Raw genomic sequence first — 22747 nt, 5'->3', positions numbered from 1 at the left:
ATCAGCAAGCTTGGCCCAAGTGATGTACTGGGCCGCATGCAGTACCCTCTGTAGCGCCTTATGTTCAGATGCCGAGCAGTTGCCATACCAGGTGGTGATGCAATCGGTCAGGATGCTCTCGATGGTGCAGCTGTAGAACTTTTTAAGGATCTGGGGACCCATGCCAAATCTTTTCAAATTCCTGAGGGAGAAAGGTGTTTTCGTGCCCTCTTCACAACTGTCTTGGTGTGTTTGGACCATGATAGTTCGTTGATGATGTGGACACCAAAGTACTTGAAACTCTCGACCAGCTCCACTTCAGCCCTGTCGATGTTAATGGGGGCCTGTTCGGCCCTCCTTTTCCTATAGTCCATGATCAGCACCTTTGTCTTGCTCACGTTGAGGGAGAGGTTGTTGTCCTGGCACCACACGGCCAGGTCTTTGACCTCCTCCCTATAGAATGTATCATTGTTGTTAGTTAGTTGTGTTGTCAGCAAACTTAATGATGGTGTTGTAGTCGTGCGTGGCCAGGCAGTCGTGGATGAACAGGGAGTACAGGAGTAGACTAAGCACGCACCCCTGAGGGGCCCTAGTGTTGATAAGGATAAGCGTGGCAGATATATTTGTATTTGAATTTATTATGGATCCCCATTAGCTGCTGCAAAAGCAGCGGCTACTCTTCCTGGGGTCCAGCAAAATTAAGGCAGTTCATACAATTTTAAAACATTACAACATACTGTGTGCCCTCAGGCCCCTACTTCACCACTACCACATATTTACAGTATTAAATCCATGTGTTGGAATTGTTGGAATTGGCTAAACATTGAACATTGAGATATTAAATTAATGATAGGAAATGAAAGAGACTGGGTGTTATGTTAGAAGTTAAGGGTTCTCTGTAAAAAGCCAGAAGGCTTTGGAATGTGTTTGATGGAGGAGAGGAAAGCGATGCGTTGATATAGGGAAGACAGATGGACATCTGTGTAGAGGGGTTGAGGTCAAGAGATGAGGACAGATTCTCTTAAGAGGGTAATAAATGTTTGGAATCCTGTCACCCTCTTTGTTAGCTTTCTGTAGAACCATAAAATGTAAAGATTGGAGAGAAAGAGGAGTGTCTTAAGTGGGATGTACATGTATATAAACTGTGATGTCTGAAATGTTTTGCTGTCTGATTTCAGCTGTACAGAACCTTTGGGAAGAATAAGCTTGGTTAAAGCTTCTCTAGTGTCCGTGGGTTATTTACCTAACGGTATGTATAGTGCATGTGCTACTGTGTGTGTGTGTGTGTGTGTGTGTGTGTGTGTGTGTGTGTGTGTGTGTGTGTGTGTGTGTGTGTGTGTGTGTGTGTGTGTGTGTGTGTGTGTGTGTGTGTGTGTGTGTGTATGCATGTGTCTGTACCAATGTTTGTGTTGCTTCACAGTCCCCGCTCTTCCATAAGGTGTTTTTAATGTGTTTTTAAATCTAATTTTACTGCTTGCGTCAGTTACTTGATGTGGAATAGAGTTCCATGTAGTCATGGCTCTATGTAGTGCTGTGTGTCTCCCATAGTCTGTTCTGGACTTGGGGACAGTGAAGAGACCTCTTGTGGCATATCTTGTGGGGTATGCATGGGTGTCCGAGCTGTGTTCCAGTAGTTTAGACAGACAGCTCGGTGCATTCAACATGTCAATACCTCTCATAATTAAAAGTAGCGATGAAGTCAATCTCACCTCCACTTTCAGCCAGGAGAGATTGACATGGATATTATTAATATTAGCTCTCTGTGTACATCCAAAGGCCAGCCGTGCTCCCTGTTCTGAGCCAATTGCAATTTTCTTTTGGCACCTGACCACACGACTAAACAGTAGTCAATGTGCGACAAAACTAGGGCCTGTAGGACCTGCCTTGTTGACAGTGTTGTTAAGAAGGCAGAGCATCGCTTTATTATAGACAGACTTCTCCCCATCTTAGCTACTACTGCATCAATATGTTTTGACCATGACAGTTTACAATCTAGTGTTACTCCAAGCAATTTAGTCATCTCAACTTGCTCAATTTCCACATGATTTATTACAGGATTTAGTTGAGGTTTAGGGTTTAGTGAGTGTTTTATTCCAAATACAATGCTTTTAGTTTTAGAAATATTTAGGGCTAACTTATTCCTTGCCACCCACTCTGAAACTAACTGCAGTTTCAGAGTGGGTGAGTGTTGAAGTCATTTCAGTCGCTGTAGTAGCTAACGTGTATAGTGTTGAGTCATCCGCATACATAGAAACTCTGGCTTTACTCAAAGTCTGTGGCCTGTCATTAGTAAAAATTGAAAAAAGCAAGGGGCCTTAACAGCTACCCTGGGGAATTCCTGATTCTAACTGGATTATATTTGATAGGCTTACATTAAAGAACACCCTCTGTGTTCTGTTAGACAAGTAACTCTTTATCCACATTATGGCAGGGAGAGTAAAGCTGTAATGCTCCGGGTGTCGTGGGTGTGGAGTCAGACGCAGGAGACAGAGAGTGCAAGGCTGTGCTCTTTTAATGCACCAACGCACCACAGTAATAACGGCCCCAAACACGGGGAATGAGAAAGGTTCAACTGAAATTTCACGACCAGGAACAAACACGTTTCTCTACATTAGAGCCGAAGGTTACAATCATTAGTCCCGCACAACAACCAGGCGGGCCGGCTGTCTAATAAAGACAAACTAATCATTCACCAACAGGTGCTACCAATAAACATACAAGGAGGGGGAGGAAAGACAATCAGTGGCAGCTAATAGGCCGGTGACGACGACCGCCGAGCGCCACCCGCCCGGGAAGGGAAACCACCCTCGGTCGGACTCGTGACAAATGCCATAACACATAGGTTTTCCTAGCAGACTATGATCAATAATGTCAAAAGCTGTACTGAAGTCTAACAAGATAGCCCCCAGAATCATTTTATCATTAATTTCTCTCAGTCAATTATGTAAGTGCTGTGCTTGTTGAGTGTCCTTCCCTATAAGCATTTTTTTTTATCTTTATTAAACTAGGCAAGTCAGTTAAGAACAAATTCTTATTTTCAATGACGACATAGGAACAGTGGGTTAACTGCCAGTTCAGGGGCAGAACGACAGATTTGTACCTTGTCAGCTCGGGGATATGAACTTGCAACCTTTCGGTTACTAGTCCAACGCTCTAACCACTAGGCTACCCTGCCGCCCCGCATGCTGAAATTCTGTCGTAAATTTGTTTACTGTAAAATAGCATTGCATCTGGTCAAACACAATTTTTTCCAGAAGTTACTAAGGGTTGGTAACAAGCTGGCTATTTGAGGTTGGCTATTTGAGCCAGTAAAGGGGACTTTACTATTCTTGGGTAGTGGAATGACTTTAGCTTTCCTCCTGGCCTGAGGGCACACGCTCTCTAGTAGACTTAAATTGAATATGTGGCAAATATCAGTGGCAATATTGTCTGCTATTATCCTCAGTAATGTGTTGTTGCCTACCCTTACCACCTGGGGGCGGCCTGTCAGGAAGTCCAGGATCCAGTTGCAGAGGGAGGGGTTTAGACCCAGGGTCCTTAGCTTAGTGATGAGCTTTGCGGGCACTATGGTGTTGAACGCTGAGCTGTAGTCAATGAACAGCATTCTCACGTAAGTGTTATTTTTGTCCAGGTGGGAAAAGGCAGTGTGGAGTGCGATTGAGATGGCATAATCTGTGGATCTGTTAGGGCGCTATGCGAATTGGAGTGGGTCTAGGGTTTCCAGCATTATGGTGTTTATGTGAGCATTGACCAGCCTTTCAAAGCACTTCATGGCTACCGACGTGAGCGCTACGGTCGGGAATCATTTATGCAGGTTACCTTCGCTTTGTTGGGCACAGGAACTATGGTGGTCTGTTTGAAATATGTAGGTATTACAGACTCGGTCAGGGAGAGGTTGAAAATGTCAGTGAAGACACTTGCCAGTTGGTCCTCGCATGCTTTGAGTGCACGTCCTGGTAATCCGTCTGGCCACGCGGCTTTGTGAATGTTGGCCTGAATCCCGGAACATATTCCAGTCTGTGCTAGCAAAAAAGTCCTAGCATTCGCATCATCGGACCACTTCCATATTGAGCGAGTCACTGGTACTTCCTGCTTTAGTTTTTGCTTGTAAGCAGGAATCAGGAGGATAGAATTATGGTCAGATTTACCAAATGGATGGCGAGGGAGAACTTTGTATGCGTCTCTGTGTGTGGAGTAAATGTGGTCTAGAGTTTTTTCCTCTGGTTGCACATGTGACATGCTTGTAGAAATTAGGTCAAATGGATTTACGTTTGCTTGCATTAAAGTCCCCGGCAAATACGAGCCCCGCTTCTGGGTGAGCATTTTCTTGCTTGCTTATGGCCTTATACAGATTGTTAAGTGCGTTCTTACTGCCAGCATCGGTTTGTGGTGGTAGATAGAAGGCTACGAATAATATAGATTAAAACTCTCTTGGTAGATTGTGTGGTCTACAGCTTATCATGAGGTATTCTACCTCAGGCGAGCAATATCATGAGACTGCTATAATATTAGACATCAGCAGTTATTGACAAACAGACACACACCCCCGCCCCTCATCTTACCAGACGTAGCTGCTCTGTCCTGCCGATGCACGGAGAAGCCAGCCAGCTCTATATTATCCGTGTCGTTGTTCAGCCACATCTCTGAAACATAAGATATTACAGTTTTAAATGTCCTGTTGTCTTAATCGTAAATAGTCCTGTTTGTTTTCCAATGATTGCACGTTGGCCAATAATACGGAGGGTAGTGGAGGTTACCTACTCGTTGGCGAATTCTTACAAGGCACCCCGCCCTCCTCCCCCTTTTTGTCCATCTTTTCTTCAGGTTGATGACTGGAATTTGGGCCTTGTCTTGACAAAGCAGTATATCCTTCGCGTTGGATTCATTAAAGAAAAATTATTTGCCATGTTGCAATTGTGGTGGGGATCATGACCCAGAGTTTGTGGAGCGGAGGAGCTATAGGAGGACGGGCTCATTGTAATGGCTGGAACAGGCTCCTGAGCCTGTGTAGGGATCTAACACGTATTATTTATGTTAATAAAACTTTTAGATGTAGTCTGTGGTAAAACCCCAACTAAGGAGAATAAACCCGAAGCTTGTGGCTTCTATGAAAACATTGGTAAAATGGCAGAGACCATGAGAAACGTGGATGAAATTCGGGATAGAGTAATATTAGCTGAAATTAAAAATTTCACTAAGGTCTACACCTGTTGTATCCAGAGCACATCACAAATAAACTTTGATTTGATTTGACATTAAACAGTCCATCCAGGATTCCGCAAATCTGCAACCACATTTTTTGCTACATCAATAATTCCCTGCATATTATGAGAGGGCTAGACCGATCACCACACTATTTACAAATAAAACAGTCAAATCAATGCAATATTTTTGCATAAAACAGACCCCTCACCGCAGAACAAAAAGAGAGCAATTTCAAACAATCACCGCACATTTACTGTGTAATATGTTCAATCAAGCCAAACGTCAACCAACTTTTTAACTCGTGACTGCATTTACGCCACAAATTGGGGAAAAATATTGCATATAGCCATGAAAAATGTAAGAATTGCCTCAGCAAAATCAAGAATTTTTGCCTGAAAATATCACAATAAATCTGACATTGTATACATATTCTCATTAAAGTGAATAATTAAACATTTTCTAGTCTGTGCAGAGGTGCCCCTTTAACCTGTAATGTCTTTGATTTTTCCTCAGTGTCACGTTCTGACCTTAGTTCTTTTGTTATGTCTTTGTTTTAGTATGGTCAGGGAGTGAGTTGGGTGGGTTGTCTATGTTCCTTTTTCTATGTGGTGTTTTTGTGTTTGGCCTGGTTCTCAATCAGAGGCAGGTGTCGTTAGTTGTCTCTGATTGAGAATCATACTTAGGTAGCCTTTTCCCTGTGTGGGTGATTATTTTCTGTGTCTTCCGCACGGAACTGTTTTTTTTGTTGTTATTTCACGTTGTTATTTTGTATTTTTCAGTGTTCTATTAAAAGAATCATGAACACATGCTGCGCATTGGTCCTCCGATCCTTCCTACTACTCCTCGTCTGTCACGCCCTGGCCTTAGTTATCTTTGTTTTCTTTATTATTTTGGTTAGGTCAGGGTGTGACATGGGGGTTTTATGTGTTTTGTCTGGTCTAGGGGTTTGTATGTTTATGGCGCTGTTTCCTGTTTAGGTAAATTGTATGTCTATGGTTGTCTATGGTTGCCTAGATTGGTTCTCAATTAGAGGCAGCTGTCTATCGTTGTCTCTGATTGGGAACCATATTCAAGCCATATTCTTTGGGTATTTTGTGGGTGATTGTTTCCTGTGTCAGTGTTTGTGCCACACGGGACTGTTTCGGTTAGTTCACTTTTATTGTTTTTTGTATTTGTGTTCATGTTGAGTTTTTCGTATTAAAAACCATGGACACCTACCACGCTGCGTATTGGTCCGATCCTTGTTTCACCTCTTCAGAGGAAGAGGAGGAAATCAGCCGTGACAGAATCACCCACCAAAACAGGACCAAGCAGCGTGGTGACAGGCAGCGGCAGGAGGAGCAGCGATGTCAAGACTCTTGGACGTGGGAGGAAATCCTCGACGGGAGAGGACCCTGGGCAAACCCAGGGGAGTGTCGCCGCCCCAAGGTGCAGCAGGAGAAGCAGCAGCAGGAGCAGTGCAAGGAGGAATGGACATGGGAGGACGAGTTGGACGGTGATGGACCCTGGACGCAGCCGGAGGAACATCGCCGTCCCAAGGCAGAGCTGGAGGCAGCCAAAGCGGAGAGACGGTGGTTTGAAGAGGCAGCACCGAAGCAGGGCTGGAAGCCCGAGTGTCAGCCCCAAAAATGTATCGGGGGGGGCACACAGGAAGTATGGCGAAGCCAGGTAGGAGACCTGCGCCAACTTCCTGTGCTTACCGGAGAGCGAGAGGGACCGGGCAGGCACCGTGTTATGCTGTGGAGCGCACGGTGTCCCCAGTGCGGGTGCATAGCCCGGTGCGGTACTTACCAGCTCCTCGTATCGGCCGGGCTAGAGTGGGCATCGAGCCAGGTGCCATGAAGCCGGCTCTACGCATCTGGTCTCCAGTGCGTCTCCTTGGGCCGTCGTACATGGCACCAGCCTTACGCATGGTGTCCCCGGTTCGCCTGCACAGCCCAGTGCGGGCTATTCCACCTCACCGCACTGACAGGGCGACCGAGAGCATTCAACCAGGTAAGGTTGGGTAGGCTCGGTGTTCAAGAGCTCCAGTGCGCCTGCACGGTCCGGTCTATCCAGTGCCACCTACACGCACCAGCCCTCCAGTGGCAGCCCCCGGCACCAGGCTTCCTGTGCGTGTCCAGAACCCAGTACTCCCTGTTCCTCCTCCCCGCACTCGCCCTGAGGCCCAGTACCACCAGCGCCGGCACCACGCACCAGGCCTACAGTGCGCCTCGCCTGTCCAGCGCCGCTAGAGCCTCCCTCCTCTCCAGCACCGCTAGAGTCTCCCGCCTGTCCAGAGCCGCTAAAGTCTTCCGCCTGTCCAGAGCCGCTAGAGTCTCCCGCCTGTCCAGGGCTGCTAGAGTCTCCCGCCTGTCCAGGGCTGCTAGAGTCTCCCGCCTGTCCAGGGCTGCTAGAGTCTCCCGCCTGTCCAGGGCTGCTAGAGTCTCCCGCCTGTCCAGAGCTGCTAGAGTCTCCCGCCTGTCCAGAGCTGCTAGAGTCTCCCGCCTGTCCAGAGCTGCTAGAGTCTCCCGCCTGTCCAGAGCTGCTAGAGTCTTCCGCCTGTCCAGAGCTGCTAGAGTCTCCCGCCTGTCCAGAGCCGCCAGTCTGCAAGGAGCCGCCAGTCTGCCAGGATCCGCCAGAGCCGCCATTCAGCCAGGATCCGCCAGTCAGCCAGGATCCACCAGTCAGCCAGGATCCACCAGAGCCGCCAGTCAGCCAGGATCCGCCAGAGTCGTCAGCCAGTCCGGAGGTGCCCTTCAGTCCGGAGCTGCCCCATAGTCTGGAGCTGCCCCTCAGTACCGAGCTGCCCCTCAGTCCGGAGGTGCCCCTCAGTCCAGTGGGGTCATTTAGTAGGGTTGCCAATCCTAGGTCGGCGGCGAGGGTCACCGTTCCTAGGATGCCACAAAAGTGGACTAAGACTATGGTGGGAGTTGAAAGTCTGTGTTGCCCGCGCCAGAGCCGCCACCGTGGACAGACGCCCACCCAGACCCTCCCCAATGGGTTTAGGTGTGGAAGACATACAACGCTCCACGCAAGATCTCACCCCGTGGGGTCAAAATGATCACAAGAACGGTGAGCAAAAATCCCAGAACCACACGGGGGGACCTTAGTGAATGACCTGCAGAGAACTGGGACCAAAGTAACAAAGCCTACCATCAGTAACACACTATGCTGCCAGGGACTCAAATCCTGCAGTGCCAGACGTGTCCCCCTGCTTAAGCCAGTACATGTACAGGCCCATCTGAAGTTTGCTAGAGATCATTTGGATGATCCAGAAGAAGATTGGGAGAATGTCATATGGTCAGATGAAACCAAAATATAACTTTTTGGTAAAAACTCAACTCGTCGTGTTTGGAGGACAAAGAATGCTGAGTTGAATCCAAAGAACACCATACCTACTGTGAAGCATGGGGGTGGAAACATCATGCTTTGGGGATGTTTTTTCTGCAAAGGGACCAGGACGACTGATCCGTGTAAAGGAAAGAATGAATGGGGCCATGTATCGTGAGATTTTGAGTGAAAACCTCCTTCCATCAGCAAGGGCATTGAAGATGAAATGTGGCTGGGTCTTTCAGCATGACAATGATCCCAAACACACCGCCCGGGCAACGAAGGAGTGACTTCGTAAGAAGCATTTCAAGGTCCTGGAGTGGCCTAGCCAGTCTCCAGATCTCAACCCCATAGAAAATATTTGGAGGGAGTTGAAAGTCTGTGTTGCCCAGCAACAGCCCCAAAACATCCCTGCTCTAGAGGAGATCTGCATGGAGGAATGGGCCAAAATACCAGCAACAGTGTGTGAAAACCTTGTGAAGACTTACAGTAAACGTTTGACCTCTGTCATTGCCAACAAAGGGTATATAACAAAGTATTGATCAACTTTTGTTATTGACCAAATACTTATTTTCCAACATAATTTGCAAATAAATTCATTAAAAATCCTACAATGTGATTTTCTGGATTTTTTTTTCTCATTTTGTCTGTCATAGTTGAAGTGTACCTATGATGAAAATTACAGGCCTCTCTCATCTTTTTAAGTTAGAGAACCTGCACAGTTGGTGGCTGACTAAATATTTTTTTGCCCCACTGTATGTGTTGAGTCTGTGTGCAACATGCTTTGGACCAGGAATGGGCAACTTCAGTCCTTGAGGCCTGATTGGTGTCATACTTTATTCTCCCATCTAACGCCTGTCTCCAAAAAATTAATGATATTCAGTTCAGAATGCAATTAGTTTAATCAGCTGTGTTTGCAAGGGATAGGGGAGAAAAGTGGGACACCACTCTGCCCCCGAGGTCTGAAGTTGCCCATCCCTGCTTTGGACAATACCAGTTGGAATAAAAGCACCCTGTAGAAATGCTGAGGATGCTTTGTTTTTTATTACCATCCTAGATTAACTTGAGTTTGAATTCCTTTGTCAAAATATGTACCCAGCATGAAACGGTTTGTCATCCCCAATAAGGGTTGTGCCACTTATGTACTATATTTTGTATGCTGATGAATGTTTATGTCACTTGCAAATCCTTAAGGCTCATGTCATTAGCCCATTTGTAGAGTTGTGCCTGAATTCCATCCTTTTAGGTAAAACCATTACAAGATCATTTGTTTTTAGTATTTACTGAATGAAGAGGGTGGTAACTCCTAAGCATATAGTACACAGCAAGGTACAGTTATGTTTTGTGTACTGTGTAGACTTGTGCGACAGAAGTAAAGCATATTACATTGTACTCTAGATGATGTTGCAAAGTCTGTATTTCCATCAGTCCTATTCCAGTGTGTACATTGTTTGATGGTGTCTTGAAACAAGATAGGGTATGCATTGGGCCCAGTTTCCCGATAGCGATGTAACATGCGTTTCCCAAAACACTACGAGAGAACTTCGCTAAGTGCGTCGTTACTGATCGAAATAAATTATGCACTGCTTTCAGATCAGCGTTCTCCCTGTCAAAAATATTGAGGCGGCTTATTCTAATGCGAACCCTATAATAAAGCACTAAAGATTTGGCACATTGCGCGCACATGAAATACATTGAGGCAAATTACACTGCGCACACATAGCTAAATACAACTATTGAAATCACATTAATTTTAGTTCACCATAATTCAAATATATAGGCACATGTGACCTATACAGTATTTATCTTGTAATAGTTATCTAGGTTTTCATTTGAAGCGTCTATCATTCGCTTGTTATGCAAAGAAATGGGCGTCTTTGTATATGGAAGGTCAAACGATGTTAGGCTACATATGAAATGTATTGAGACAAATTAGCCTACTGATCGTAGCAAAATAAGTTGATTGAACGTTAAATATATTTCAATGCTATTGAATAGGCATATAGCCTACTGTATTTGTATTTTAATGCAGTCATCTTGGTTTTAATTTGAAGCTTTTTTTATACGTCGCTGGTTTGTATCAATTGAAAGACATTGGCAACTTATTATTTTGTACTCAACTTTGTTATTTAGCGGTCACAGAGAGGGGGATAAAGCACGTGATTCCATGTTTAGTGGAAATCTGTGTATTAAGTGGTCAAAAAAGCATCGAACGACGCTGTTGCAGGTGTGCATCGTTGCATTTTTACAAGCTTTTTCAAGTGCAACGTTAAAGATGGTTTTGGGAAACAATGTAACGATGTATTTAGCCTTAACATGCCTTTGGGAAACCAGGCCTAGCGCTGGACACAGCTCCTTACACGGACGACAGCAGCGACATAGACTGCTCTTGTTTTCTTTGCTCAAGTGAATTGAAATGGTTGTGTACAATATTGCAAGACTTTCTTCGAGCACAGTTCAGAGAGAACGTTCCCTATGAAACGTCATTTCCCCTATCCGTAGCAAATTAAGATGGCTGCCGTTGTAGAAGGAGTAGAGCGAGGTTTTGAAGCCCTGGATTGCGACTCGGTGTTACCGAGATTGTCTACACCACCTCCGGATCAACCACACCAGAACAACCCGCTATTAGGACTTCCCATTGTGGCGATTGAGATGGTTTTCAATTTCCTGTCTTACGACGAAATCAGCCTCATACGCTTGGTGAGAGGGAACAAAAACAAACCACGAAGCAAATGGCAATGCGGCGTCTGGCTAATCTAGTTGTTGCTAGCTATGTCAGAGACGTTATCGGCTATCGTTATGTAGCTAGTGTGAGTAGCAAGTGAGGTTATTAGATGGCTAATAAGTTCCTTCCCTAGTCGTAAAGTCGTAAAATGCATTGATTCACTGCTTATATGTTTGAACAAAATTGATTATCTTCCCCACTCTGAATAATAATATGGTGCCGAACGTGCTAAGCTAAGTTTATTTGCACCAGCTTTGTCAACAACACACCTGTTCCATTTCAGGTTGCTATAGCGCGCTAGTAGGGGTCTCCTGGATGGAACTCGTGGCAAACTTGCCAAATGTATATTAACATGGGTATAATATTGTCTGTCTAATGAACTGTATTGGTATTTGTTTTATATCTTGCTAAATGTGTTAACGTTACCTAGTTAGCACTAGTATGTTTTTAGATTTTGGAAAAGTGTATTCTGTATGACCACAGTAACTGTAACGTTAGTTAGCTACACATTTTGAAGTTGGCATTTCTGCTATCCCGAGTGAATCAAGTATTTCCTTTAATTTACTTGCATCTGAAATAAAGTGGTACAAGAGACCAATTTAACATTTTGATGTCACTTTCAAGGAATTTCAATGTGATATCAAAATGGTACATTTTCCAGGGAAACCAGAGAACTCGATGGATGTTGGAGCTATATCTGTGTGGAGGAGTATGCTATTTTTCAGTTCCACGCTTTTGATCTGGCCACTTTGTTTGAACATCACGGGCTGTAAGTGTCATGCATGGAGAGGTTGGAGGTGTTGTAAAATACGAGTCCCAATAGCCACTAATTCAAACATACCTTTCCGCCCCTGTCCTTTTCCCAGGTATGCAAGCGCATGGACATGATCTGTCAGCGCATGCTGAACCAAGGCTTCCTCAAGGTGGAGCGCTACCACAGCCTGTGCCAGAGGCAGGTCAAAGCCCAGCTGCCAAGGTCAGTATCAACACCACTGGAGGGAGGGAATTATATAGTATGCTACTTGAATACAGGTGTTTTTTATTACTCGGCCTATGTCCTGAAGCAAATCATTGAATAGGCCTACTGTGTAGAGGCAATGAAACCAGAAGTGCTGAATGGTTTGACCTCTGTAGGAAACACAGATTGGTATAAAGCACATATGTGAAATCTGTAACTTTAAGCCAGGCCCATGTTTTTCTCTCCTGGTAACAAGTGGATTATTTTGGGGTAATGAAATAATAAATACACTGAACAAAAATAGAAACTCAACATGTCCTGTGGTTCATGAGCTGAAATATAAAAAATCCCAGAAATGTTCCATATGGATAAAGCTTATTTCTCTTTAATTTTGTGCACACATTTTTTTATATCATGTTAGGAAGCATTTCTCTTTAGCCAAGAGAATCCATCCACCTTGCATATCAAGAAGCTGATTAAACAGCATGATCATTACACAGGTGCACCTTGTGATGGGGACAAACGGCCCATTTAAATGTGCTACTCACCCCATTGTCAGAGGCACCAGTGTATTACAGAAGTGATTACATCATGCCTCGAAGCTATAAAACACATTTACTGTATGTTTTTGTTGAATTGCTTCACCTCATTCTTTTATTCCAAATCATTCATTATCTTCACTGTTGGATGATCCTTGGAAAGTGATCATTGACTCATAAATGTTACTTGGATCATGAAGGTCTCTATCTGGTCCAGTGTGTATATTTAGTGAGTTTTGTGTTGTGGCAGGCGGGAGTCAGAGCGGAGGAACCACTCACTGGCCCGTCATGCTGACATCCTGGCTGCCGTAGAAACGCGCCTCTCCCTACTCAACATGACCTTCATGAAATATGTGGACTCAAATCTCTGCTGCTTCATCCCTGGCAAGGTACCTAGTTACACACTCCTGTAACCTACCAGTCACTATCTATCTGGCACAATATATGCCAACTATGGCATATAAATGTTAATTTCAGGTATTTTTGTGGTATTCTTAATTTAAAAAAATTGTCAACAAGCTTTAGCTCTATTTGGCCACAAGATGGCCTTCCTGCTCTTAGATTGACGATAGTTTAGGGAAATAATCTGGTCTGGGTAAATGATGAAAGCAGAATCTCAATTTTAAGTAGAAGACCAGTTCCATCCCAATATGATGATACTAGCTACTTCCTCAAACTTGCAAAGTCTTGGCCTCAACAACATAACACACAAATTCTTAACATTCTAAGCCAAATGAGGCTTAGGATAAATTGTATAAGCTTCCCAGCATGTGACTGTCTTTCCGTAAGGTGATTGATGAGATCTACCGTGTGCTGCGCTATGTGAACTCTACACGCGCTCCCCAGCGAGCTCACGAGGTGCTGCAGGAGCTGCGGGACATCTCTTCCATGGCCATGGAGTACTTTGATGAAAAGATTGTCCCCATCTTGAAGAAGAGGCTTCCCGGGGCCGACCTGTCAGGGCGCCTTATCGGATCTGCCCCAGGTAATGGACAACTACACTGACCTTTTATGGCCAATAAAGGTCCTGTAATGTACAGATGCCCATGTAACTTAGTCATGTTAATTTTATTCATATCTTTATTGTTTAGCTTGGTTACCCATTTTAAGATTGTACCTAAGATCATCATTCTCTCTGCCTACCTTCAGTGGCCGGCCCCTCTACCTCCCTGACCACCATGTCCCTGTTGGCCAAGAACACGCCGTCACGCTCTGAGATGACCAAGGTGCAACAGCAGGTGAAGGTGAATGGGGTGTCCATGACTGCGCTGCGGCGGGAGATGCAAGAGGTGCGCGTCAAGCAGCTGGAGCAGCAGAAGCAGCTGCAGGACCAGGAGCAGAAGCTGCTGGAGCAGACTCAGGTTATCGGTGAGCAGAATGCCCGGCTGGCTGAGCTGGAACACAAGCTCAGGGAACTGATGGACAGTACGGTGGGGGGAGGGGGCAGGCCAGCCGTAGCCTCCACCTCCTCGGCTTCTTCCTCAACAGGCTCAGCTGCCGTCGCCACGTCTTCTGCTGCTATCACCACGGCAGCCAGTGCCATGGCCGCAGCGGTAGAGACGGAGGGCAGCCCGCCCCTGAAACGCACCAGGAAGAGCTCAGACCTCCTGCGTCAGTCCAAACGTCTGCGTAGCAAGAAATAGGACGCTCAATGTGATTTGGGGTTCAGTCTGATTGGACCTCCCATGTCCTGTGACATGATTTTAATTCTTATTGTTTGGAATGTCTTTAAGAAAGCGGGGTCATGGTAAAGAAGTCTAGAGTCACTGTGTCCCTGGTGTTGTATCCCCCTTGTCATTGCCCTCTCAAATTCACACAAACTACACCATGGACATGTTTTATGCTGATTAGACCAGCATATTTGGGCAACAGTGCTTGTAGTCTCCACAGTTGAACCACCGACTCTAAAGCCACTAAGAATTTGCACATTAGTTAAAGGGTGAGGGTTAGGTTAAAGTCTAAAACACTCAATCTTTGTGTTCACTCTTGCTTGTCCATCAACAAAAGTCAATCCACATTAGGGTTTTGGCTCCTAGTCAGGAGAGAGTCTTTGCTGTGAAGAAGAGAAGTAATGAGTGTTTTCTAATGTGCATTACATAACCACTATAGAGGTTGACTTTGGGTGGGAAAAATGCATTGAAAATATTGTCTAGACGAGATCACTTCGGGGGGGGGGGGGGGGGGTGGGGGTGTTCTGCCTCTGAACCAATTTTGTTGACTCAAATAACATTTTTTAGTTTAAGATTCTAATTGTTTTGTTCTGTCTTTGCCAGGTTGGATTGCTTCAAAATATCCTTGCTCAATGTTGACCCTTTACCCTGATAGGAATACCATCTTATTTCTTTATTTTCTGAGACCGGCTAAATTAGTAGATTGTGTGAGATTTTGGCAATTACCATTTTGTGTGCGTGCAGTTTTAAGGTAGTTTACAAGCTAGCTGTTCTGTTAGACTTCGTCATTATGCTAACGCTACTTTGCAATGGCTCGAGAAACTATCTTTAACTTCAAGCTGCACGCAGGGACATAAATCTTACACCATCCCTTAAAAAAAAGGATTTGATTCCTGCCTTGGGGGGATATTACATTACTTGCCCTTCCCATCGAACATTTGGTGCAATAAAATGTATTTTTTATTTTATTTTAAAGGAAGTTATTCTCTATTTTTAATACTTAAGTTAACCCTCCCCTGTCCAGAAAATATCATCTTGCCCAGAGCAAATTGTTTATTTTAGTCTGGTTTTGTGAGATTTCACATAATGCAATGGAGAGGTTTTTTGAGGGGTTCCTGTTGTAAGTGTTCAGTTAGTGAAAGGAAAACGCTGTTGATTTGAAATGCATTCCTGTGTTCCACATGAACATGCTGTCTTTAGCACGCCCTGTTGAGTTGAAGACAGGCAGGCTAATGTGTAGATTGATCATGTAGCCGAGGTAGCGTCTCTAAAGCCATGGTGCCTGGGGAATGGAGGAAAGGGACTCTTTTTACATTAGGCAATGGAAGGACTGCTATAGGAGCCCACAAGACTTATACTTTTCAGAGATCATTCATTTTTCCTTCAGTGCTACAATAATTTTGCTCCACCATTGACTATATGTTTTTTGAGATTACATTCATTGATCAAATGGCTGAAATTATGCTAGCTCAAATGCTAACCCCATGTTTATACTAGTCTGTGTAAAAGGGGAATTGTATGCAGTCAAGTATCGGCTCTCTTTGGGGAAGATGAATCAAAGCTTTATGTAAGGAGTTGAAATTGCCACCTGAATCAATTGATCAGACTGGTGGTTCTGTCTTAGTGGTCAAAGGTAAATTTGCCACAAAATGTCTCCACTCCAGTGTGTCATTTGCAGTTGTCATCTAGGTCAGCGTCTGTATATTAAACTTATTGTTATGCTATCTTTGTACACCAAAAAAGTTGAGTCCTATGTAACACCAAGATTAATCTGTTTAAGAAGCATTCAGATTTGCCAAAAAACTACAGTTGAGGTTTACCAATGATGTTTTAAGCCCTACTAAAGAAATTGTGAAAGGAGTTCAACTAAAAGTGACAAGGATTTTAAGTCTTAGTTTTCTCCTTAATTGCTACAAAAAGTAAATTTCTCTTGCACAACATCACCCATCCCATTTTAAGATATTTTTGCACTCACGGTTCTCTTTTGCCTCGTGAGGTTTGGGGACACTCTTTTCATACCACTTTGATACAGCTACGACCGGTATTGTTCTTCGTAGCCGATTTAGGACATTTTTGCTAACTTTTTTCCCCCCCTACCCTTAACCTCAGTGTCCTAACATGCTACCTTAATTATCCTAACCTGCGTCAGTTCTCTTAACCTGCTACGAAAAAGTCACTTCTGGTCATAGCTGTATCGAAGTGGAGTGAAAAGGTTTTCATTTTTTGTGAGGCTAGCTTGTGAGCCCATATTGCGGCTGGAAATTAGTTAGTGACCACTACTTGTGGCATGAAACTTTTGAGGCATACTGGGTAATGCAGTTCACAACTGAGTGGACTCAAGCGTGTATTATAAATGCACTGGGCAGGAAACACTTATCTAGTGGCTTAATTTGAGACTGCGTCTCAGTTTAGAAATGAGTGTACTGTAAAATTCATGTACTTCAAAAGTGTAGATTGCATTATTGTATGTATTAAGACAAATCTTGTAAATTGGCCTATTTGGGGTTAACTGTATGGGTTGTTACACACATTACCGTTACAAATAAAGCATTAAAAGAAGTTAACATATCCAGATATCGTTGTGTTTAGTTTTGTATAACTTTATTTATTTACTGTAATTAAAATGTGCTAATTCCTGACTGCATTGTGACAAAGCACGATCCATATGAGGAACATATAGTACCATTCAAAGGTTTGGACATTACTCATTCAAAGGTTTTTCTTTTATTGAAGAATAATAGTGAAATAGCCCTTACACAGCCTGGAGGTGTGTTGGGTCATTGTCCTGTTGAAAAACAAATTATAGTCCCACTAAGCGCAAACCAGATGGGATGGCGTGTCACTGCAGAAAACTGTGGTAGCCATGCTGGTTAAGTGTGCCTTGAATTCTAAATAAATCACAGTGTCACCAGCAAAGCACCATCACACTTCCTCCTCCATGCTTTACGGTGGGAACCACACATGATGAGATCATCCGTTCACCTACTCTGCGTCTCACAAAGACACAGCAGTTGGAACCAAAAATCTCAAATTTGGACTCATCAGACCAAAGGACAGATTTTCACCGGTCTAATGTCCATTGCTCGTGTTTCTTGACCCGAGCAAGTCTCTTTTCATTTGAGTCCTTTAGTAGTGGTTACTTTGCAGCAATTCGACCATGAAGGCCTGATTCACACGTTCTCCTCTGAACAGTTAATGTTGAAATGTGTCTGTTACTTGAACTCTGTGAAGCATTTATTTGGGCCACAATCTGAGGTGCAGTTACCTCTAATGAACTTATCCTCTGCAGCAGAAGTAACTCTGGGTCTTCCTTTCCTGTGGCAGTCCTCATGAGAGCCAGTTTCATCATAGTGCTTGATGGTTTTTGCGACTGCACTTGAAGAAACTTTCAAAGTTCTTGAAATTTTCCAGATTGACTGACCTTCATGTCTTAAAGTAATGATGGACTGTCATTTCGCTTTGCTTATTTGAGCTGTTCTTGCCATAATATGGTATTTTACCAAATAGGGCTATTCTGTATACCACCCCTACCATAGCACAACACAACTAATTGACTAAAATGCATTAAGAAGGACAAAAATTCCACAAATTAACTTTTGACAAGGCACACCTGTTAATTGAAATGTATTCCAGGTGACTAACTCATGAAGCTGGTTGAGAGAATGCCAAGAGTGTGCAAAGCTGTCATCAAGGAAAAGGGTGGCTACTTTGAAGAATCTCAAATATAAAATATATTTTGATTTGTTTAACACTTTTTTTTCTTACTACATTATTCCATGTGTGTTATTTCATAGTTTTGATGTCTTCACTATTATTCTGCAATGTAGAAAATAGTACAATTAAAGAAAAACCCTTGAATGAGTGGGTGTGTCCAAACTTTTGACTGGTATTGTATGTGACATTTTCCTCAGGTATGGTTCTTCATATCCATAACATTTTCATAAAGGGTAGCTGTAGTATGAGAACTAGTATCAGGCATTTTATCTGATGCAGATGTACAGTTGAAGTCGGACGTTTACATACACCTTAGCCAAATACATTTAAACTCAAGTTTTTCACAATTTCTGACATTTAATCCAAGTAAAAATTCCCTGTCTTAAGACAGTTAGGACCACTTTATTTTAAGAATGTGAAATGTCAGAATAATAGTAGAGAGTGATGATTTATTTCAGCTTGTATTTCTTTCATCACATTCCCAGTGGGTCAGAAGTTTACATACACTCAATTAGTATTTGGTAGCATTGCCTTTAAATTGTTTAACTTGGGTCAAACTTTTCGGGTAGACTTACACAAGCTTCCCACTATAAGTTGGGTAAATTTTGGCCCATTCCTCCTGGCAGAGCTGGTGTGACTGAGTCAGGTTTGTAGGCCTCCTTGCTCGCACATACTTTTTCAGTTCTGCCCACAAATTTTCTGTGGGATTCAGGTCTTTGTGATGGCCACTCCCATTTTGCCACAACTTTGGAAGTATGCTCGGGGTCATTGTCCATTTGGAAGACCCATTTATGACCAAGCTTTAACTTCTTGACTGATGTCTTGAGATGTTGCTTCAATATATCCACATAATTTTCCTGGCTCATGATGCCATCTATTTTGTGAAGTGCACCAGTCCCTCCTGCAGCAAAGCATCCCCACAACATGATGTTGCCACCACTGTGCTTCACGGTTGGGATGGTGTTCTTCGGCTTGCAAGCCTCCCCCTTTTTCCTCCAAACATAACGATGGTCATTATGGACAAACAGTTCTATTTTTGTTTCATCAGACCAGAGGACATTTCTCCAAAAAGTACCATCTTTGTCCCCATGTGCAGTTGCAAACCGTAGTCTGGATTTTTTTATGGTGGTTTTTAAGCCACTTCCTTGCTGAGTGGCCTTTCAGGTTATGTCGATATAGGACTTGTTTTACTGTGGATATAGATACTTTTGTACCTGTTTCCTCCAGCATCTTCACAAGGTCCTTTGCTGTTGTTCTGGGATTGATTTGCACTTTTTGCACCAAAGTACGTTAATCTCTAGGAGACAGAACGCGTCTCCTTCCTGAGCGGTATGACGGCTGCGTGGTCCTGTGGTGTTTATACACATACTATTGTTTGTATAGATGAACGTGGTACCTTCAGGCATTTGGAAATTGCTCCCAAGGATGAACCAGACTTGTGGTCTACAATTTTTTTCTGAGGTCTTGGCTGATTTCTTTTGATTTTCCCATGATGTCAAGCAAAGAGGCACTGAGTTTGAAGGTAGGCCTTGAAATACATCCACAGGTACACCTCCAATTGACTCAAATTATGTAAATTAGCCTATCAGAAGCTTCTAAAGCCATTACATAATTTTTGGGAATTTTCCAAGCTGTTTAAAAGCACGGTCAACTTAGTGTATGTAAACTTCTGACCCACTGGAATTGTGATACAGTTAATTATAAGTGAAATAATCTGCCTGTAAACAATTGTTGGAAAAATGACTTGTGTCATGCACAAAGTAGATGTCCTAACGGACTTGCCAAAACTATAGTTTGTTAACAAGAAATTTGTGGAGTGGTTTAAAACCAACTTTTAATGACTCCAACCTAAGTGTATGTAAACTTCGGACTTCAACTGTAAGTGACCCCAAACTTTTGAACGGTAGTGTATATTGCTCTTGTACATATCTTTCATATTAGATGGTTTATATAATATTTTTACAAGTGTATTGACAAGTGACTAAATGATTCTAGCTGCATCAGAAATCAATAAAGTGTTTGTGATACTCATAAAATGTTTTTGGAAGTAACTACTGCAAAAAAAAATATATGGCAGTGGTGTATCATTTTAACTTTAATTTGTTGTCAAGTAAACATGTTTCAATGAAATAGTAGATTCGTCTGTCAATGTAGAAAATAAGTAGACATGTCTTGTATTCAAGACAAAGTTTATTTGCTTTGAAGACTGAGTTGAGTTTACACAGCCGTATGCAGGAAGAATTATGGAAATGTACTGTATGACATACGCAGAGTATACAAGACATTTAAGAACACCTGCTCTTTCCATGACGTAGACTGACCAGGTGAATCCAGGTGAAAGCTATGATCCCTTACTGATGTCACTTGTTAAATCCACTTCAATCAGTTTAGATGAAGGGGAGGAGACAGGTTAAAGAAGGGAGTTTTAATCCTTGAGACAATTGAAACATGGATTGTGTACCCGTGTCATTCAAAGGGTGAATGAGCAAGACAAAAAAATGTAAGGGCCTTTGAACTGAGTAGGATCGGCGCCAGGCACACCAGTTTGTGTCAAAAACTGCAACACTGCTGGGTTTTTCACGCTCAACAGTTTCCCATATGTATCAAGAATAGTGCACCACCCAAACAACATCCAGCCAACATGACACCGCTGTGGGTAGCATTGGAATCAACATGGCCCAGCATCCCTGTGGAATGCTTTTGACGCCTTGTGCCCTTGCCCATGCCCTTGCGAATTGAGGCTGTTCTGGGTATAAAAGAGGGGAATGTCACCAAATAATTGATTAAAACCTGTTGTGGCTGTGATCCCCGTACAGGGACCAACATCAGGGGAAATTTCAGAGTGACAACTAAAAATACAATTTCGTAACATTAAACATTCTTGAAAATGCAAGTCTTACACCCTTCAAAAGATTAGAATCTTGGTAATCAAACTACGTTTTCCAATTTAAAATAGCTATTACAGAGAACAAATACCATGCTTTTGTTTGAGAAGAGCAATCAAGAACAGAAACATTTTCCGCCATGACAGTTTTTACACATTCACATCTGAAGGTAAAATTATGACTTACATTCTGATATCTTGCTCTTATTTCTCTTCCTGAGTATCCCATTGATCAAATGAAGTGCCGTTTTCTTTGATAAAATAAATTGTTATAGCCTAAATCTAAACATTTTGTAAACTATTTGTGCCGTGAATTCCATCTCTATCAATTTTTTACTGAGCATTCGGCGTGATTCGCCCCTGTAAACAATCGTTTATATAGTCATGGTGGGTTTCAGTGCATTCCTCTGGATGTTTGCAACACAGTCAAACGTCATTGGTTTTTTTGCAGGGAGAATTGACCGAAGTGAGCTGATTTGAAGACAACGATAAATGACTACCTTACCACCAATAATTTTAGCGAAGCTTCATTGATTGACTATATTTCTGCCCAATGACCACTGATCTTCTTGAAATCTAGCTGGGTAGATAGCCATTTTTTTTTTGCAATGAAATATGTAGTTTGTTTTTGTGTGTGTGTTGGTTTGTTTGTGTGTATGTGTATATATATGTGTGTGTGTACGTGTGTATATATATATATACACACACACACACACACACACACACACACACACACACAAAACAATGGCCGGAGTTGAATGGAACACCTTAGTGACTGTTCCCTCTGCTCTATTCAATCAATACATATCTGTTTATTTTATGTGATGATAAAAGGCTCATACAATACAATTTAAAAAAAAATGTTTTCTTTCACAGTGATAGCGACTCTGACTGGGAGGCCCCGGTGCCAAGCTGCCCGCTCTACCTGTGCCCCCAGTGGTGTTCATATGCCACAGTTCATTACTGCAGGCATGACTGTGCCTCAGGGCCAAAAGGGCACAGCATGGAGGCGTCGTTGTGTTCTGTGTCGCATGAAATGCACCACTTGTTCAGTTTGCCTCTGCTTTACATCAGAAAGAGACTGCTATGGGACAGGGCACAGGCAGCAAAATACTGTGACGAGGATTTCCAAGGGGTGTACTTTTTTTTTTTTTTCTTCTATATTTATTTTCGAATATTTTTTTAAACATTTTTTTTGTGTGTGTTAGAATTGCTTTTTGATGTGTTGTATATAGCTATATATGTACTTGGGTACATTTGGGCAACTTATTTGGGACACCTGGGTGACTTCATGCTAAATGTCATGTAGCTCACCCATTCCTGAAGTTATCAGTCTCAACCTTTGCACACCTACAGTTGCCCTCTTGTGTTATCCATCAAAATTATCTCCAGCATCCTATCTGACTGTGTGGCTATTCTAGTACATGTGAAAGATGATACTACAACAATAAAAAACAGAAAACTTATGCTCTTTCTCTTTTCTTCCACCAGATCTACTGTGTTATATTCTCCTACATTCAATTAACATTTCCATAAACTTCAGAATGTTTCCATTCAAATGATACCAAGAATATGCATATCCTTGCCTCTGGGGCTGAGCTACAGGCAGTTAGATTTGGGTATGTCTTCAGGCGGAAATTGAGAACAAAGGGATGTAGCCATAACAGGTTAAGGGAAAAGGAAAGGGGGATACCTAGTCAGTTGTACAACTGAATGCCTTCAACTGAAATGTGTCTTCCGCATTTAACCTAACCCCTCTGA

The 22747-nt window shown here is 43.0% G+C and overlaps 1 protein-coding gene across 2 annotated transcripts; it reads left to right on the top strand.

Annotated features, from left to right (window-relative positions):
• The first annotated feature begins 10375 nt into the window (after window positions 1-10375).
• Window positions 10376-16956, top strand: LOC110528384 (F-box only protein 28). Of its 2 annotated transcripts, none has more exons than XM_036984141.2 (5): window positions 10376-11196; window positions 12088-12197; window positions 12969-13107; window positions 13508-13703; window positions 13868-16956. In XM_036984141.2, exons 1-5 carry the CDS (start codon window positions 11008-11010, stop codon window positions 14359-14361), a joined length of 1128 nt encoding a protein of 375 aa, XP_036840036.2. In that variant the 5' UTR covers window positions 10376-11007; the 3' UTR covers window positions 14362-16956. The 2 variants fall into 2 exon arrangements, with proteins under 2 accessions (XP_036840036.2, XP_036840054.2); XM_036984159.2 differs by having other exon boundaries at window positions 11000-11990.
• The last annotated feature ends 5791 nt before the right edge of the window (window positions 16957-22747 follow it).

The sequence above is a fragment of the Oncorhynchus mykiss genome, chromosome 1 (genome assembly GCF_057628025.1).
Source record: "Oncorhynchus mykiss isolate SJ-2025 chromosome 1, ASM5762802v1, whole genome shotgun sequence".
Taxonomy (NCBI): Eukaryota; Metazoa; Chordata; class Actinopteri; order Salmoniformes; family Salmonidae; genus Oncorhynchus; species Oncorhynchus mykiss.
The sequence above is the reverse complement of the archived record's forward strand: the minus strand, read 5'-3'. Positions and strand labels throughout refer to the sequence as shown.

What these genes read in the sequence shown, in the direction of transcription:
- LOC110528384 (XM_036984141.2), top strand. Translation starts at nt 11,008, where the DNA reads ATGGCTGCCGTTGTAGAAGGAGTAGAGCGAGGTTTTGAAGCCCTGGAT. An exon ending in GCTGCTTCATCCCTGGCAAG is followed by an intron (nt 13,108 to 13,507) that starts GTACCTAGTTAC and finishes TCTTTCCGTAAG; the next exon opens with GTGATTGATGAGATCTACCG. An exon ending in CCTTATCGGATCTGCCCCAG is followed by an intron (nt 13,704 to 13,867) that starts GTAATGGACAAC and finishes GCCTACCTTCAG; the next exon opens with TGGCCGGCCCCTCTACCTCC.